The following is a 19,873-nucleotide window of genomic DNA, read 5'->3' as shown; positions in this document are numbered from 1 at the left end:
GGTACTGTGGAGTATGCAAATAACTTTGTGTGTTCATTCCTAACAGTCCTTAGGAAATGAAGTGAGATAAATTATAAAAAAACAAACCAAACCAAAAGCAAAACCTTACAAATGCTGAAAGGGAAAAAAGAAAGACTACAACCAAAAGCCTGTTATTCCTAACTGTATTGTAAACATCTGTATTTACTATGGTTTCTCTAACGGAGTGATCGTGCTTACAAAAAGATGAGTGTAACAGTAAACATTCAGTAATATCAAGAAGTTACCTTTTGAGGATTATTAATATAAGGCTTCCTTATTTTATTTTAATGCTATTTTTTGTATTTTGATGTTTTCAACTTTTAAAAAGGTCATTCATTCAAGGCACTGTACATCTTTAAGGTATATCATATATTGCAGGTTTTCTAATTCTCGTTTGTCCGTCACAATTAGATGGGACACATTTCTAGTACTAATGATTCCTGTATGTCTGTCACTAGTTACAGAAGTGAAAAGCTACCACTTGTCGTCACTGATGGCAGCTACAGCCCTTCTCATAAAGAAATGAAGTCCTTGAGGTCCAAGCATCGCATAAGCATGAGGTTATCTGTCACACTCCTGTGCTTTCCAGCTCCCCAGGGTTTATAACCGCTGCACCGTGCAGTCCTGTTATTCTTGTTTTCTCTGTACTGGGAACTGATGAAGTTTGCTTGTCAGATGAGCTTGCCCTCCTTTTTGAATGCAATCTGCTAGGCGGTGCTCGTGTCGTAGACTAATGGGTGGATCTTTCTGATCATGGAGTAATGAAATTACAAAACCAGACCTCTCTTATTAGTAACCTCTTCCTCTCTTTTACTTTAGTAGAGACAAGGGGCTTTCATTTATCACAGCCGGCGTTTTTGGTTATTGAACAAACTGCATTGTTATGAACTAAGCAGCCTGTAATCTTTGTTTATGGATAATTACTGTTCACTCTTTGCAAATTAAATTCACTCTGGACAAACTACGAAACGCTGACTTTCCACCGTTGCAGTTGATAGGAGTAGAATTGAAACTTCAGGGAAAAATTTTAGCAATGGAGCAAGAGTAATGGAGCAAACTTGGAGAAAACAGAGGTTAACTGTTGATCGTGTTAATGCAACTGTCATTGGAGCTTTCTGATTACCTTAGAAAACGTGCTGAACGCCAATCTACACCTTTAAGAACAAAATGCAGTGTCCTTACAAAGTTGCAGAGGCTTTTGGTGGGAGAAGGGGCATATAGATGGAATAGGGATGGATTAGTTGTGACATGCAAAATGGGAAGTTTGATTTGTGTGGGTTTTTTTTTAATACTTATCCAAAAAAAAGTTATGTTGAGTAGAAGGTGGGCAGTAGTTTGTTAGCTTCAGCAGGCAGCTAAACACATTTGTTGAGACATTGGAAAGCAGAGGCTGTTAACATCTTTCTTTCCAAACACAGTTTACTTAACAAGTCTAGAAGTTGCCCATTACTGGAAATAACTTCTGCTGCGTGTGTTACTGCAGTGAATGTGTACGTTCACGTAGCAGATGCATTAAGCCATGCCATTACTAATTTAGAATAATTTCTGTTGCTATTGTTACCAGTAAGTCCAGATAAAAAGTGCCGTATGTGTGGTGAAATCATACTCTGAAGTACAAGCTCAGAGCTTATTAAGGTCCTGAATAGTATTAACAAATGTCAATTACTTTGTTCATTTATCTTTATGATGCTGTCTTTGAACAAGCAGCAAATATGTCTGTTCTGCAGATTTGAATGGTTGAAATGTCCTCTGTTTAGATTTTTATTTTTTCTAAGGCTAGGTACAATATCTTTTTCAGTCTAGTATCTTGCAAATAGTAATCAAGGTGCTGTGCGTTTTCTCCTCTTGCCATCCATTGTTTATTAAAACATTTGGTAGCTTAATACTGAATGTTGGCTGAGTGCCTAATGGGTTTTCTTAAAAGAGGACGTCTTATTTGCCCAGTTTCCTAATAGCTGAAAATGCGTTGGCTAGCTCTATCAGCTCTGACTACTCTCAGGAGCCGCTGTGGGCATGGTGTGCTTTGCCCCCAGACGCACACCCTGCTGGAGCACAGCTGGGATGATCTGGCCTCAGAGAGCCCGTGCTCGTCAGGGGACGTGCTGGCATGCCTCTGCCCTACCCTGCAGTTGCAGACTTGCTGTCTAGTCTTGAGGACAGCCTGGGTTTGGCAGTAGATTTCTCCTTTTCTATTTCAAATATGGGGGGGAAAGCAAATGAAAGTAAAAGAAGATGAGAGTGCATGGCTGATAATTATGTTTTACCTGCAGTAGGAATAATTCAGTTGATTATAAGCTGCATTCAGAACAAGCTCTTGTATGCAGAATACTTATCCTTTTACAGTCCTTTGATACTGCGGCTAAATTCCCAGAAGTTGAGGAATTATCCACAAACTGTTATCAGATGTAAAAAGGGACATTCTTAATCGTAAATTTGAGTCTATTCACTAGGAGACAGTAGGTTGTGGTAATTACCAGTCTCCAGGAAGCGAAGTAGATACCTAGAAATGGGGGCAATTAGAAGATACTACCCTGCCACTAAATAGAAGGATGGAAAACTTGTTCTTGATTATCGGGGGGGGGGGGGGAAGGGGGGAATAAATCAGTATTTGAAAGCATAAATGAAGCAAGTACAAAAATTGCACTTTGGGTATGTTGCAAGTTTGTATATTTCCATAAAAAGTTTTGGCCTGTTCTCTCTCCCTCTTGTGGTCCACACTAGTATTTTTGCTCCAAGTTGTAGCTGATGGTGCAATGTAACATTCATTGCTTCCTGCTAAATGCAGGATAAGAGATTCTCTGGCACCTGGATTTTAAAGTGCTGCCTCTAATCCTTCTGTGTTGGTGAGGTGTTTTAATATCCCTGCTACAATGAAGAAAGAATTTGGCTCCTTGCAGAGCCAAACTGGAATTAACTTTTGTGTTTTCTACTCTTGACTATGTATCAGTGAAGTGAAAGGATTCATTTGAACTCGTGAGCAGTGAACAATGTCGTGGAACCTCATGAAACTCAGTGAATTAGTAATAGATTCCCAAACAGAGGAAATATGGTCTGGGACCAGTATAAAAAAAAGGAGTAATGTCTGACTTGATAGAGTACTGTTCACCCTTCTCTCACGTGTCTGACATTGAAAACATACTTCAGTTTTCCTGCTATAACACACATGCTAACAAATACACTAAGAATATCCTAATTCTGACTATTTTCTTTTTTTCCTTTTGATAAGAGGAGAAGAGTTTGTAATAAACAACAAGAATGTTGTTTGGAATTGCTACAAGCTGAACTGTTGCTGATATTAATTATTATTATTATTATTAAACTATTATTATAGTAACTTCGTGATATTTGCCCTGCACACTTGCCCCTTGAGAGCAATCCAGTGACCAAAACTAAGAGCTGTTTCATGACCTAAATCAATCAGACAGAGAAATGTTGATCTTCTGAGTCAGGGTGAGCTTTTCAGTATTTCCTTCCCCCCTTCTCTCCATAGAGTTTCCCCACATGGCCAGGTTATCTGAGTATTTCTGCAGCAACAACATTTGATTTCTCTGCCTATAACCAGGCCCACCCTGTTGAAAGATTAGCAGATGGGCTATGTCAGAAGCTAGTGATTTTTCACTGGTGATGCAATGCATGTATTTTTAGTGATATTTAAATTCCTCGGTTTTACCTGTCAGAAAGGCAGGTATGCCACTTCTTAAAAAATTAGTGTAACTTGACTACCCTAAGGATACAAATTAAAGAATAACATAGCACTTGCAAGTCAGTCTCTCAGATTATCATGACCCTGACAAAGACTAGCTGTTACTGGCAAAAAATTTGTATTTTAAAAAGAAGGATAGTTTTTGCCTTTGGGCAGTTTCTCAGCTAATTAACTTAATTTGGTTAACTTGCATTCTATTATTACATCTCAACACTGCAAAACAATCCGGACGGTAGGCTCAGGTCTTACTGGGGCTATTTGTGAGGTCTATGATGGGGAGTGTTTTGCTCTTTGATAAAAGCTAAGAGGTATGTGAACTATATGACTGATTTCTTTTCCATTTCCCCCTCCCATCATTTTTTTAATGCATCAAGAGTTCCACGTTAGAAGAATGATGCTGTTAAAGAAAGACAGCTCTTGGTTTTTGCTTTTGGTTTTTGCTTTTGGAGCAATGAAGGAGCAAATTTAATGCTGTAATTAGCCATTTCTACAGATTTTGTGCTACAACACTGCACAATTAGGTCTTAATCCTACTCTGATTGTTGTTGATGGCAAATTTGCCCTGTAGGCAAATCTTGCATTTATTCTGCTGCAGAAAGGCTTATGAAGGATGTAGGATTTCAGAAAGTGCTTTAATTGGCTAAATGCAGCAGTAGGGTAAAATCCAGAGATACTGGAGTAAATATAGGGTAGCAGTATGTTTTTTGGGTACCAGGCTTTTTTCCTAAGGGAATGGACACAATGGTTTTGAAGGATCCTATCCAGAAATAAAAATATGCAGAAATGAAGTAATTAATTTGAAATACATGATCTGAAGCTCCTAAGGGCTTGCAGTAGCATGTTATTAGCTTTATGCAAGAACAAGAATGTATAACAGCCAGCAACATTTTTTTGCGAACATCTGTTTTGAGGTGAATTTATTGCTTATAAGTATGAAAGATTAGTAGACACAGCTAGACAGGTGTTACATGGTTTTTCTACACCCTGGCATGTCAGTTCTGGCTCTTTAGCATTAGGTTGCTTTGAGTGAGTTTTGTCCTCTAATTAACTGACATATTTTTTCCAATTTGTGCAGTCATTTTTTACGTGTATAACTGCATGACATCACCCATTGCATGACATGTCCCACTTTTGACCTAAACTGTATTTCAGACCTACATCAGATGTCCACTATTGAAACGCTGTTGTGTAACTCAGCTACTCTTCAGTCTTCATATCCTCCCCCAACTTTCTGCTGTCTTTGAATAGAGATATACAGTGTTTCTGACCTTTTAGAGCAGCAGTAGAATGTGTTTGAGGTTGTCTGTCAACTCTGAATACTTAAACTTTTTACTGGAAAAATGGATGGAAACATCTTTGTAATGTCCTTCTGATGGTTCTCTGTTTGTTGCTTTTGTTTCCGTGGTATTTTTTCCCTAGGAGAACGGAAAACTCTAAGATTGTTGTTGGAGTTGCTGCCTTCAGCGTGGTGTAATGTTACTTAACCTAGCTCTGAATCAGCTCTTCTTCTAGTATGGGTTTACCAGGGGAAGGAGGATGGCTGAAGTGAATTTAAACCCTCATTAGCGCCAACTTATATATTGTATGTGTTCCAGTATCTTGTGATACGGCTACATGGCTGTGCAATCCTGCTGCGTCGCTCAAAACATATTGCAGGTATGTCCATTGCTGCTTCTTGCAAGGGTTAAACATCTTCAAGAGTGGGAATTGGTATATAGATATCTCCCAGCTTCCGTTAGCCTGAACCACATCTTTGATACAGGGAAGCCATGTCTTTGACTGGGGAAAGAGTAGATATTTATTTAGGTATAACCTAAGGCTGTAACATTTTTTCCATGAAGCATTTATCGTTTCAGTTTTCTCCATCTAATTTATTAATTGGCCCTAAACAGAATTAGAGTAGTAGCTGAGATAAATGATGCACAATCATTCCCAAAATATGGAGGTCTGTAGGGGAGAAAAATATAAACCATGGGTAGTAAGATACAAAACTGCTGATATGCAAAGCTCCAGCAGGGAAATGGAGAAAGCAAGAGGCTGCAGGGAGACAGGGACAAAGAGCAGAGCAGAGCCTGGAATATCCTTGAGAATGTATTATGCATTGTGTACAACACTTTGCGGATCCTTGAAAATGTGATATAAATTACTTATGCCGAAGGGCAAGGCTGTGTTTAGCCATGATCATTAATATTTTGTCAGCCATAACCACTTCCCTTTATTATCAAGACAGGACACGTTCCTCCAGAAAATTCTGTGACCTGTGTGCTTGGCAATGGTTTTTCAAGTTTGTCAGCGTATTCAGTGTTTAAAAAACATTAATATTGCTTCATTAAAACACTAGTTTCGTGACTGAATTCCCAAATTTGCCATTTCTAACAGGTTTACTCTAGAATAAGTGGGGGAGGGGAGAGACTGCATTCTCAGAGGCTATAGGGGAAAGAAGGAAAAAAACCTGTGAATGAAAAACCAGATAAACTTCTCTGTCAGCATTAATAGTGAACTTTAAAAAATGTGTACGTGTAAATCCTGTATAGGGTATGTTGCAAACACTGCTTAAATGTGATTTCATTCTACATTCTAATAAAGGCTGAAAATGCCAATCTTCAAATGTTTCGTTAGAGTATGGTATACTGGAAGTTTCAGTACTTTGGGGGGAGCATGGAAGATTTAATTTAGTTTTAAATCTACAATGCACCGTTGTGCTGAGTTCTTTCTATATAGCAGTAGAGACCCAGCTATATTGGATTAGAATTGTATCACCGATTACAGCGCAACTCTGACGACTAAGAATCCCCAATCCTTTGAAAATGGAAATTGCAATCACTGGAAACTATATAGTCTCTAACACAGCCTGTTAAACAGTGGCTTGCTCACAGTGGCTGGTTTAGGGAGCTTCAAGAAAAGACAGCATAAAGATACTCGTGGGCTGGACTGTTCGTGGGGAAGATCTGGAATCTTCCCCTAGAAAACAGTAATTTCAGTCTTGTACTTACAGAAAGTTCCCTGATCTCAAGCACTGAGTAGCAGCGACACATTCTTGAAAATGTGATTCGTTGTACATGCACTTGCTTGCGTAGATGTCATTAGTTCCCAGGATTGTGTGCGATCGCCATCACTTAAGAACGGATTCTGTAACGTTCTGAACGTCCTTTTGAAGTTTCTGTAAGTAGATGTGTCTGTATTGAGAGCTGTTAAACAACGTCAAGATTAAAGAGGAATTTCACAAAAAGCAGGAAAGAAGCAGCACAGAACAGAGGACACAGCACTAGCTCTGGGAATAAGAAAAGCTAATGGTGCAAAGTAAATTTTGTTTACCAAGGAATAGATTTGAGAAACACGTTAGGAGGAAGAGGGGGGGGAAAAAAAGTTAGAAAGAAAATATTACGGAAGACAAGCAAATGTAACATTAGGCAGAGAAAACTGAAGTCTTCATGAAAGATTAATGGTAGCCAGGTAATTAACACCATTTTAACCGGGAAATAAGTGCAGGCACAAATAGAACAGATTTAAGAATATTTAGGTAACTCAAAGGTGCTCATGTTGGTGAGAAGTTGGTGATGTTCACCTCCAAAAGTTGAAGAAACTCTCTGGAGCAGTATCTGAGTCATTAGCTGGTATCTCTGAGAACAGACAGCAGGCAGGAGAGCTCCCAAAAGACCAGAAAAAAGCAAATACCTAGGAGTGAAAAAAGGATGGAGGTGAGGGTCTATGAATCCATGGATTGTAATCCAGTAAGGCTAACATCAATACCTAGGAAAGTATTAAAAGAAATTATTAAATGATCAGTTTTGTAAGAGCTTAGAGAACAATAAAGGAGAAGCAGACAATATTGGTATAACTTAAGTTTTCTTTGTGATAAATCAGTGCTTTTGGCTTGTTTTGGTTTGCAGAGGCTCAGCAGCCTAAGGGGTAATGTGGAAGCAGTGAATATAGTGTGTTTTGACTTCTGTTAAGATTTCAGCCCATCATGTGTGGCATTCTTATAATTACAGTTGAGAGGAAGGGGTGAAGCCAAGCAGAAGCTCAAACCATGCAGCAGTGGCTCTGGCCTGGTGCCTGCTTTACCCCTTCGGGAGGGCGGAAGGCAGTGCCGGGGTCTGCGGCACGAATCACCCTGCTGGCAGCTGCCTCTTGTCGGCAGGGACAGCTCAGGAGCGCGCTGGGACCGCTCCTGTGAGCACGCAGAGGAAATCCAGTATGTAGGGAAGCTCTAGCTTTACTTAGTACTGTTGCCTTTCCTGGCCCCTGGATGCACTCATCAGGCTAACCGTAACTGCAAACCCTGTCACTCTGGTTAAAATGAGGCCCCTGCTGACACAAGTTGCCGTGCAGTATATTGTCTTAAGGAAACCTTCCGCTTTCTAGAAAAGCTGCTTTTCTGTTCCGTGTATGTCTCATCGGTGTGCTCAGTGCTGCAGTTTCCTCTTTTTATTGTGGCTCTATTATTGCAATAAAACTGCAGTCCAGTATAGTCTGCAGGTTATCACTATGATTACGATTTAAGCTGGCAAATTAGATCTTTTGGGCAGTTACAGAAATACCAGAAATGACTGATTAGAAATGATTCTATTGTGGGAAACCAGTGATTTCAGTTTATCCTTTTACTTCAAGAATATAGCGTCTCTAAAGGAGTATATAGCATTAGCAAAATGTAATATATTGCTCCTAACTCTTTCCCGTTTCCAGCTTTCGCTCTTATCTCGTAGTTTAAAAAGGGCTGCCCCACCTGCTTCAAGGAGGAGAATATACTGAGAAGACTCAAAGGACTTTAAAATCTGTCAAATATTAAAATTTTGTCTGTCTTGTTGTGGTAAGAGAATCATGGGTTGGCACCGTACATAAACTTTTTGGAAAAAATGGCTTCTTTCAGAGAGACTGTTGATACAAGTTGTTGATACAGCCCAGCGTTCAGAGTGTGGCGTAACTTAACAAAACGAGGGCTGCTTGTGCCGCTCAGCGTAAGCGTGGGCACAAGAGCTTGCAGTATCCCAGAAATGATTTAGCCTAAATTCGCAGGTAAAGAACTCTGTTCAAAGCTTGGTTTAGATGTGCGGAGATGACTCGCCGTTTCCCATCTGACTTTAAAAGGGTAGTTTTTTCTACACAGAGCAAGCTGCTAATGATCAGATTTCTGTAACTCCCCTTCTGGTTCCCTTCCCTCATCCAGGAAAATTCGTTTGCCTCCGAGAACTGTTGTGCTGTATGAAGCTGTTTATACTGCCATTTTGTTGTCATTTAGTGCAAATATAGGTCTGTCTTCTGCACCTGGAGACTATCACGAATCCATGATGTTGTCACCCATTCAAAATACACACTGTTTAAAACACTTTCTGGAGTGGTGTCCAGACTAATGAAAGAATGTCTTCAAGGGAGAAAAACAGGCAGGCTGTCCAAGAAGAAAGATCCTGCAAAGCATTTTGCAAGCATTTTTAACAAGTTTTTACTGCTTCATACTATTTCTTCGTGCACACACTGCTTCATGAGGATTAAATAAATGATGGGAATGGAATGTTTATTCTTCATTAATACCTCTTCAGAGGAGGGAAAAAAGGAAGGAGAGGGCTGCTTCTGAGATAACGGATTAAACAGTGCTTAAAACAAGGCATGTGTGATGCCATAGGAGCTGTGTTCACTGAAATATTTCTAGTGATGAGGGCTGTGTGTGCTGTTTAGAGAGGAACCATAGCTACACAGTGTGTCACGTAGGTAGCAAGTATGTGCAGCGAATTGTGAGCCGTGAGAATACGCACATGGCTGTCAAGCCAAGGATTTGGCACATCTCATACGTGCGGGTTAAGCACCTGGTTTTGAAAATTTGCTCCGATGTCTTCCAAGTTCAGTATGCCAGGTGAAACCTGAGTTCTGTTGGAAGCGGTGGGAGTTCGGTGGATCAGCTTTTACCTCCTTTTTCTGATTCTGCCTATTTCATTCAACTGCTTAGACATGAGTAGATAAGTCTGTCCCGGAAAAGGGAAGAGCAGTCTCAAGGGAAAACTTGGTTCTAAATAAAATATTCAAAATCATTTCCTAGGTCTATTGAACTGCAAGAGCTTCATGTGGGAAAATAAATTTGACACTATTGCAAGTTGGTTTTCAGGCACCTTCTCCTCTCCCCCCACCGGTAACTTTCAGTTGCAAATTTTTTTCAGACTGGATAGAAAGAAATTGTTTTTGCTACTGTGAGACCAAGAAGAGCAACTTAACCTGTAATGAAGTGGTGATCTCTGATATTCACTGCAGTTCAAATTTTGCTTGCATACTTTAAAATGAACATGTGAGATAATGATAATGGCACTTCTAATAAGTCTGGGTCAGGTTATATTCTTCCATTCGCTAATACACTAAAACTTCCTGATGCTGAAGTTATGTACTTTGACATAACAGACTTAAAGGCAGGGAAGCGAGATTTCTCAAAACTCTTTAAGGTACGTAGTTTTCTTGATCTGTTTCCAATCCTGAACATTTTTGCAAAAACAGACTTCAGAAGTAGTGTCTGAGGGGGGAATAGTGTAGTGATAACCTGGATGTTACAGAACACAGATAGTTTAAACCCCAGCTAAATATCTGCAGTTGGTAAAGGCAGTAACCCCAGGTTTGGCAAAGCGGTTACACTCCTCGAGTGATACAGGTCTTTGTTTCTGTAAATCTCCTGCAGTCCTTACAGAATCACAGAATCACAGAACGGTTGAGGTTGGAAGGGACCTCTGGAGATCATCTAGTCCAACTTCCCTGCTCAAGCAGGGTCACCTAGAGCATATTGCCCAGGATCACATCCAGACGGGTTTTGAATATCTCCAGCGAAGGAGACTCCACTACCTCTCTGGGCAACCTGTTGCAATGCTCAGTCACCCTCACAGTGAAGAAGTTTTTTCTCAGGTTCAGATGGAACTTCCTGTGGTTCAGTTTCTGCCCGCTGCCTCTTGTCCTGTTGCTGGGCACCACGGAGAAGAGACTGGCCTTAACCTAAAGGAGGAGTCCCGCTGGAGGCTACTGAGAAATAAGCCACCACAGCCCCAGCAAGTTGCCTCCAGGCCGGGGCCCCGGGCTCCCTTCTCTGCTTCCCCTGCCCTGCGGCTGCCAAGTAGCAGCTACTGCTCCATGAGTGGGGGCTTGGGCGGCTGTGTTTTAATTAGCGTTTCACCAGCCGACCTAACCCACGCCTAAGGCATTACTGTTCCATAAATTATTATCTGTGAAAGATACAGGTTTAAGAATATTGGTAAATGCTAGTTTGATTACTGTTCATTTACAAGCAACATAAGCCTTTTATAGGGTATGTTAGGAAGATGCAGCTTCTTAAAAATGAGAAAAACGATATGCTTCTCTTGAGAAGCTTCTTGGACTTCCTTTTTTTATCCAGGTGCTTTTATAAGGATCCTTTACATTTGTCTATACAATGCAGTGAAAAGTCTGAATATCTGAAATACCATTTTGGTCTATTGCATTGCCTTTGCAGGCCAGGCTAAAGACCAGGTAGCAGTAGATTGCTCAAATGTCATGTCACGTCATATGCTAGAAAATTTGACGCAGAAAATAGAAATCGTAGAATGAAATTTTGAAACGGTATTGATTTTCTTTCTTGTCAAAATCAAGCCAGACAAAACTCTGGAATGTAATGGAATCACCTTTCTTTTCACGAGCTAAGTATGTTTTTCCATCAACCTTGTCGTCTTGAAAATATAATTTTATACTTTCTTGAATCTTGCCTTCTTCAAATAATAATTTTATTATTAATGCTAATAATTTTCTACTAAAATTTTATATGGGATTTCAAGCTGTTTTTTCCCCTACCTCGTTTGTTTTGCAAAATTTTATGCAAATTTTTTATTTTTATTTTATTACTTGCAATTTAATGAGGGGGAAAGGAGGTCTGCAGTTGGACAGAATTGCATGCAAGTCATACACATGGAGAGACTGAGGTTTATAAGAAGCTTTTAGAGTTTTTGAAAGTTTTCTTTTTTTAAAGAATCAGCCTTAAATCAGAAGAGGAGGAGGAGGAGGAATAATATGCATTTACGTAGTCTGTACATGCTTTCGAACTCTTTGTGCTTGTATTTCAGAAAGCAGATTTGAATAATACATTAAAAATTGCTTACGAGTTCACTGCAGAAAAGAAACTTTGTTCTGACAGAACTTCTGCCTTCTCACATAGAAGTATTGAGAATTTCTGAATTTACAGGTATATGCTTTTAAAATGAAAAATAATAGTAATACCATAGAACGTGTAATTTTTTCAAATGTAATTTTCATTTGTATGGATGCCAGTAGCTTTGTCGATGACTCTTTTTGTTCTACCCCAAACTTTAACTATCTTCAAATGGGACATTTAATTTTGAAGTCTAACAACAGTAATTTCATTGCTATAAATCTATTTTGACCTCCTGGTGTGAATATAAGAGAGTGAAGTAATGTCTTTTATTATGGTACTTCTATAAACTGTAGACATATTTAATATTCTTTATGGAAACCAATACTGGGCTTGAATCTGTTACTGCGGATTCTGGCAGCAGAGATTTCTTTGCCTCTGTATTGTGCACAGTTTTCTTGGGACCATTCATTCTTTCACCTAATTTGATTGGACAAACTAGATTGTGTAATCATTCTGCGACTACATGAAGCACAAACTAATTTATTTAAAAAAAAATCAATTCAGAACTTAAGGAATTTAATCTAAATGAAATTTAGATGAGATTATGTTGAGTGTATTTGTACTGGGTTGATTTGAAATGCACTATAAAACCTGGGATGAGTGAGCATTGTGTGGAGATGCTGACCTACTTTGTGAAAGGACCAATTTTTCTACTTCTAGCGAAAATGCTGTCAGTGACTGTTTGAAATATTTTATTACAGAAACTGCAGCTCCAAGAGTTCACTTTTCTTGTCTATCTGTGACCAAATAGATGTGTGGATGTTTTTCATTTTGTTCCCTTTCTTATTTCTGAGGCAGCTTTTCATGGGAGTAAGGGAGAAGAAGCTTTTTCCAGCGTGGCTCAAATTGTGTCCTTTCTTGTCTTGGCTCTTCTCTCCTGTCCGTTTCCATGGTGGCTTCATGCCTGATTCTGCAAATTCCATTTTATCCTTTATTGCCTTTATGTGCAAATTCACAGTATCACTTCCACCTCCTTACCATCCCTTAGGGACATCCCTGTCTTCATTCCATCTGTGCTGCCACCCTTATTTTTGACTTCATGTACTTGAAATGTGAGCCTCCCTTTTCTCTCGCCTTTGCAGTCTGGACTCCTTAGCACAAGCAGAACCTACCACGTTATCTTCCTCTGCATGTGAGGAAATTCATCTCTGTCATCTGTTGGTTACACAGACCAACGCTGACCTAGTCAGTCCTGCTTTATCTCGGATACTCAGGTAATGCATCTTTTCTGCACCAATCAGCTGCAGGATCTGAGGACTTTAAAATGCAAACGTCATTCTCTCTTAAGTTCCATTTTTTTCTGACTCCTTATTAACATTAGGATCTATTCACATTATTCTCTTTATTTTTAACAACCTATGTATGCTTCTTCCACTACTTTTTACCCTTGTCTTTCTCTGTGCCTCATCTACAGAACCTAGCCGTCTTTCATAGCTGGCAGTCACGGAGGTAGCCTCTTCAGCTTACCGCTCCTGGTTCTTGTTTTGGAGATCTCTGGTTCAGTTCTTGGTGTCAACACAAATGTCTCTTTAGTTCTTTTACTTTAGTTCACCTTCTTTGTGAGCATTAATTAAAATACTGCCTGTAATCTGCTTGTTATTTGATATGTTTATATCAAATGTAGTGTACAAGTAATCGTTTCTGCCGTTCTGCTTGTTTTAAATATTTAAAATTATTCATTGTCCAAATTAGTGCCCTAAAATAATTGAAAATTCAATAACACCAAGCACTGTAAGCAGAAAAATAATTCAAAATACTCAGCCAAGTGTATATTAAAGAGCAAAAGATTTACACATACATTTTAATGTTTAAAAAGGTCTTTCAAACTTATGTGCAAAGTGACACACATGCAGAGATCAGTGATTGGGTTTTGGTCTGATTTCATGTATTAAGTGGTTTTAATGCTTTAAGTGCTTTAATACTTTAAATTGTTCATGCAGTCTTTGGACTAATACCTGAGTAAGTCTGTCAGGTCCCTGAAGTTTTCTACTGCAGAAAAATTGTGTTCTGCTGTAGTACTGAACAGTGTGCGTAGCAGCTGTGATATATTTCGTGTACAGGACATCATGAGGCTTTTGACTTGTTACTGCTCTTAGTGCAGTCAGCCCATCATATGGAAGCAAGTATTTTGTTTATTTTGTTGTCCATTATGACCCAGTAGCGTTAGTTAGATTTATACAGCATTTTAAGCTTTTTTTGTAAGTTCGAAAATGGACATAGAAACCCGTGATGTAGTACAGCATACAGTAAAGCACTGTTTGATTTTTTTTTTTTTAATTGTTATTTTGTTAGCATATTCACAGTTACATGTGGGCTTTTAAAAATAAATCTTAAAAGAATCATTAAGCTGTTTTCCAGACAGAGATACATATGTCAGTAAAAGGGAATGATGATGTCTTCAGCAAAGTAATTCTTACTGTTCTCTGAGCTGGTGAACTATTTTCATTTCCAACAATATGCCTATTTTTTATATTGTTCCAGCCAACTTTAAGTAATTTATGCTTTGAATTCAGGCAGTCTGTTCTATGCAGAAGGAGGAGATTTGCAACCACAAAATAAAACTGTTCTGTTTTAAACCTAACCATCTTAAAAAGTAAATAAATATAAATGCATAGACACATATACACAAATATAAATAATGTAATACAATATTTGATTTATTTATTTATTTCTCACTAGCCAGAAAGTGGTAGGAGCTGGTAGGAGTAATTTGAAATACGTCAGTGCTATCCAGTGGGTAGTTCTGTGGTTGGCAGACTCACCTGGAGCATGGGAGACTTCATTTCTGGTCCCTAGTCTGAACAGGGAATGGGTTGGGCTGTCAATCACACACTGCAGTGTGTTTCTACAAGTGATTATCAGCTACTTGAGCCCAGGGTGCTCTCAGTTTCTTCTGTTGAAAATCCATACTGTAGAAATAAATATTCCCTGGTTTCTCAGGCTTATTAAGCAAGTGCCTTAACTATTGGCTGTAGGTGATTTCTTTCTATAACACCATTACTGTTTATTATTCATGCAATGTGGAGCACCAGCTGCAGAGCATGAGACCCCAAGAGGCTCCTAGTCTCTCTGCCTGTCCGTAAATTCCAGGCTTGCCACAAGTGGCATGCGTGTTGCCACAGGAATTTTTGATTTCTGCATATTTCCATTGTCTGTCCAAAAGTGTCAGGGAAATGTTTAGCTGGTACGAATCGCAAACCAGCTTCTGCGAATCCCATTGTTGGCAGTCAAGGTTTGATGCTGAAAAGCTCAAGATGAGGGCAGAGACCAGTTACCAATTCTCTGAGTTTTCCAGTTATGCACATGCTTCCTGCCGCTGAAGTTTTCCACTGCTTTTTGGTGACTGAGGATTTAATCGCTCGGATTATATTTGTGACCCTCCAGGTCATACAGACCCGGGAAGGCTCTATGTGCTGGTTCGGCGGAAGGCTCCCCACACTCCTGCAGAAAGCCAAGATAAGCAAAGCAAAATGCATTTCTGTGCACAAGGCAGCTCTGTTTGCATAGGTATATTAAAAAGAAGGGATCTCCAAAGGCTGCTTAAAAAAAAAAAAGAGTGAGAGAGAAAGAAAGAAAGAGAGACTGGTTTTTTTAATCACCAAAGAGCAAAAGAGTCTGCACTTGTAACAGCTGTCTGCTGAGCTTTGCACCAGGACTGGTGTAAGCAGCTGCCACCCTGTTTCTGACTTCTACTGCTGGTTTCCGATGTGGAAGAGGAAGAAGGTCGGGCTGGCTGTTAGCTTGGTGTTCTCTTTCCTTGCTGATAGGAACAGATCCGTCAGGTCTAGGTGCGGACACAATAACAAAGGCGATCTCTCTGAAAGCATTCCCAAGTCTTGTGTTATTTTGTTGCTTGGAGAGAAAGCATTTTGCCCCCAGATTAGGACTCCAGGGGATGTGCTGTTTAGGTCCTTTATGATAGGGGATAATTTCTAAACTAACCTTTCTATGTGCATTTTGAACGGTGACTAACAGGCCTAATTGCATACTGTTCATCTGGACGTTCCTTCTTAAATTCCTTTCTCTCGGTGCTGTCATATGCCTCTGTCTAGGACTGTGCTGCCCCTTTCCCAGCTTTGGGTGCAGCCAAATGAACTGGTAAAGGTGGTGCCATGCTAGCCAGCCCTGCTCGATGAGCTGTCCATCTCATCATTAAGGCAGTTCTGTAAAATCACAGAAAATGTTCTAGTGGTTGGGTTTTTGTTCACGTGGAAAACTTTTCAGAGCCAGGTTGCGAACTGGTTAAGCAAACACTGAAAATAAAATTACTGAGAGACAGTGACCGTCCTCCATCAACTATAGCTCATCTGATTGTGCCCTCAATCTAATAAAGCTCTAAAATATTGTTTGCATAATCATTTTTAGAAAGTTTATTGCCTATTTAACAAGAGCATATATAGATTAATTAGTTATACTGTTTATATTACACTCTGAATAAGTGAAGCGGGATAGAGAAATGATTTATAGTTTATACAGGAACTTCCCATTGCAGTGCTGTAGTGAAATATTGGAGGTGTAAACCTTATCACAGCCGGTCCTTAGACTTTTATCTTTTAACATTTTCAGTTGTACTTAAAAGAAGTGAGGGGTTTTTCATGTGATGTTTTTTTCTTGCTGCATAGAACCATGCGAGAGTTGGCCAAGGAGAAGAAATCTAATTAAATTCATGTAATGATTCTGGGAGTCATTGAGTCTTGCAGTACTCCCACACACCTTATCAATATGCTATTATAAGAGACAAATCGTTTTAGCATTTGAGATGAGGAGTACTGTATGTGTGTTTGATGCACACAAGCCTTCAGATGATTGAGCCGTGTAAACCTTGCTGTAGGTGACCTTTCCTGATGAAGAGGTCTTTCTGTAACGCATATTCTCAGTCAAGTGCCAGTTCCTGTGCTCACCCAGATACTCAGAAGAGTGAGGACATGCCTGTTCAGGGCATCATCAGGCACCTGCACTGGGTCTGCCTGCGCTGTGAAGAGGCAAGTGCAGAGTGTGCATGCAGGCAGCGTATAAGCCAGTTTTGTACAGCACTGCACCCTGCATTATAACCCTTGTAGCGCAGTTTAATTTATATTGACAAACGTGGCTAAGCCATTCCTTTTTTAAAAAACAAGGAACGTGCGTGTCATGCCACAGCCTAAGAGCGTCTCTTATAGACGTAGCAACTTGGGTTTCTTCTGGTTCAGATGCGTCTGCAGTGCATTGCACTGTGTGGTGCATATGGCATCCTTTCACTGCAGAGCTACTGTCTCTGTTGTTCACAAAGTTGTATAGGCTAACAGCAGTCCCCTGCAGCATAAAGATCTACAGCTGCTCAGAATTATCAGGTCCTAAAGCAAGTAATAGAAATCTTATAAGGACAGATTTGCTTGCTGTATTCCACATACTTACTGCTGTCGGTTAGTCCACAAGTGCCGTAAACCCAGTGCTTGCATGCAGCACTTTGGTGCTTCTGTTTTGATGGTGGCTGGCATTAGTATGCTCAAAGATATCTAACAGTAAATGTGGTGGAATATAAAGTTGCCTCAACTGCTTGTAACCTTCATGGTTTTGCCAGAGATTTTTCATCCATTCCGCCAGTTTGTATTGTACAGGCCCCTTCCTTGCAAGTACCAAACAGAACACAGTGAGTAACCTGAGCAGTGGTGACTGACCTGATGTGGGTGTCTGGAGGTCATCGAGTCCAACCTCCCACTCAGAGAAGTGCCTTCCAACCAGCAGTTCTGTAATTTTATGTTATGAGTGCTCAACCCTGGTGCATTGAAATGAGTACACCTTGAAGGCGGCTGGGAAATGTGAGCCCAGTCCAGTGAACAAGCTGTGAAGGAGCGCTGTCAGTTCCCACTGAATTAAGGAGAAGTTCTGCTTGCTTGTACTGGTGCTAAATTTGGCTGCCTGGGCAACTCGGCATGATGTAGCACAGTAGTTGTCTGTTCTCCTCATCTTTGTCTTCCTCGCCATTACTGCCACCAACATTGTTTAAAAAAACTCAACTGATTGTTGCAAATAGATTGCCTCAGCAAAGGCAAGATAGGTTGGTACAGATTTAGAGCCAGATTACTTTCCTCACTGTCTTAGAGAGACTTCCAGAATGTGTCGGGAGCCAAAAAGGGTCTGACTAGAAAAGTGTCTTGAGTTCTTGCAATTTCTGTTGGCTGAATAACCACTGAAGTTCACTGGTCTAACAGAGAGCAGTTTTTACATTGTTTTTGGTTGCATCTGTGGGGAAAAATTGAAGTCTCTTTGCTTCCAAACAGAGAAAAGTAGAAAATGTAGTTTCAGCTGTGACCACCTGATGAAATGAGTTGGGCAACTCTGTTTATTGACATATTCAAACAGGCATATGTACAACTATTCTTCCTTTTTTTTTTTTGTTTTAATTTAGTGGGGCTACATCCATTGTCTACAGATGCAGGCAGAAAGGGACCCAGAAACCTTACGCCGTCAAAATGTTGAAGAAGACAGTAAGTTATTTTGGGTTTTTTTGTTTGGGGATGTTGTGTGGGGGGTTTTCTTTTTTTGGGGGGTGTGGTTTCTTTGGGGGGGGGGGGAGTGGATTAGACTGAGGACCCCACTGAGATTTGTATTTTCTGTAGCTGAGCTGCTTCTGTTCCTCATGGTTAAAACGGCTTTTAGAGGTAGCAGTGCTCTGTCGGGAATGTCTTATCCTCACGAATCTTGCTTGTGCCTTCACTTGGCGTCCTCTGCATAGACCTAGATTTGCCCAAAACTTTCTTTTGGACAATTTTTTTTTTTTTTTTACTTTAGCCAAAGAGAAGATGCGGATTCTGATTCATTTAAACATTCTGTAAATTCCTCTTGCTTTAGTACATTGTTTTGCTCAGAAAATACCATTACATGATTTAGCTTTTTCAGGAACTGTTTAAAGCACCAATTCAAAAAGTAAATTCGTTTAGACTTTTGTTTCAGTGCTGCCAAAAGATCTTTTTTAGACTCCAGTAAAATTAAATATTTTTTAGAGGTGTTTTCCAACCCCTTATAAAACTCCAAGAGAACTAGTTGAGATGTCAGTTATTTTTGCAGCTCTGTATTTATCACGCTTCTACCACAGTTATTTCTGTGTGCTACAAAATGGATGGTGGAAAGCATGAGGAGAGCCTCAAGAAGAAAGGCTAGTAATGGCCTGAGAGACTTCAAGCAGCAAGAGAACATGGGAGATAGGGAAGAGCAGTTCATGTTTCTAAATAGAGAAATTTGAGAGGAAGCTGGCAAGTTATGAAGTATGGACATGATATCTATTCATGAGTGGTTTTGATTCAGTTTGTTCTAGTGGTAAAGCATCCACTGTTCCATAAAGTTCAGGAATGTTCACGTGTAGCAACATAATGATGGGTGGGTAGGTGTAAACATGTCTAGAGGTTGAATGGTCTCTGTGCAAGACATAATGAGCAGGTGCCACATGAGTAAAATGTTGGCATTAATCTGTCGTACTTGAAAATAAGCCAGAGTTTAAACTGGCATAGAAATGTAGTTCTGTGCGCTGCTTTTGAATTTGCATCTGGTGCATCGGAGGAAGCAGAGCATACGTGAAGAGTTTGCACTGCTGCTGCTTACGTTCTCCTTTCCCTGCGGAAATGCAGAGAACTGCAGTTTCAAGTTTGTGTCTGTTCCTTATGCCACTGATTCCCCTAAAGTTTTAGGAATATACTCTCTATTATTTAAAAATGTTGCATTGCCATTTTTTGGCCTTCATAGAGATTAATTCATGTTCATGATGGGCATATTAATACTAGAGCCAACTATTTGTGTCTGGGAACTGTTCAGTTCTGACTTTTAGCATACTTTTGGAGCATGCGAGTTGTTTTTTTATGATGAAAGTGTAGAAAAAATGATGAACAAGAACATAAGAATATTGTTATATAAGTTGTTGGCACAGCAGCAAGAGCTAACCTCAATCAAGCCTTGATTGTATTAGCAGTACGTTTAGCAGTGAGTATAGTTCAGGTAACAGGGTGTTTCCTGTGTAATTGATACAT

At 39.8% G+C, this 19,873-nt stretch overlaps 1 protein-coding gene across 3 annotated transcripts in view; it reads left to right on the top strand.

Moving 5' to 3' along the window:
- LOC104150975 (calcium/calmodulin-dependent protein kinase type IV) overlaps positions 1-19,873 on the top strand; it is a 174,004-nt gene that overhangs the window by 58,507 nt on the left and 95,624 nt on the right. For 2 of the 3 annotated variants that reach the window (XM_068927017.1, XM_009685515.2), the window contains 2 exons: positions 12,956-13,087; positions 18,262-18,340. In XM_068927017.1, the coding sequence (XP_068783118.1) occupies positions 12,956-13,087; positions 18,262-18,340 (211 nt within the window). The remainder of the gene's footprint in view (positions 1-12,955; positions 13,088-18,261; positions 18,341-19,873) is intronic. The other variant, XM_068927018.1, reaches the window with a different exon arrangement.

This window comes from Struthio camelus, chromosome Z (assembly GCF_040807025.1).
Source record: "Struthio camelus isolate bStrCam1 chromosome Z, bStrCam1.hap1, whole genome shotgun sequence".
In the NCBI taxonomy this organism is placed as follows: Eukaryota; Metazoa; Chordata; class Aves; order Struthioniformes; family Struthionidae; genus Struthio; species Struthio camelus.
The sequence above is the reverse complement of the archived record's forward strand: the minus strand, read 5'-3'. Positions and strand labels throughout refer to the sequence as shown.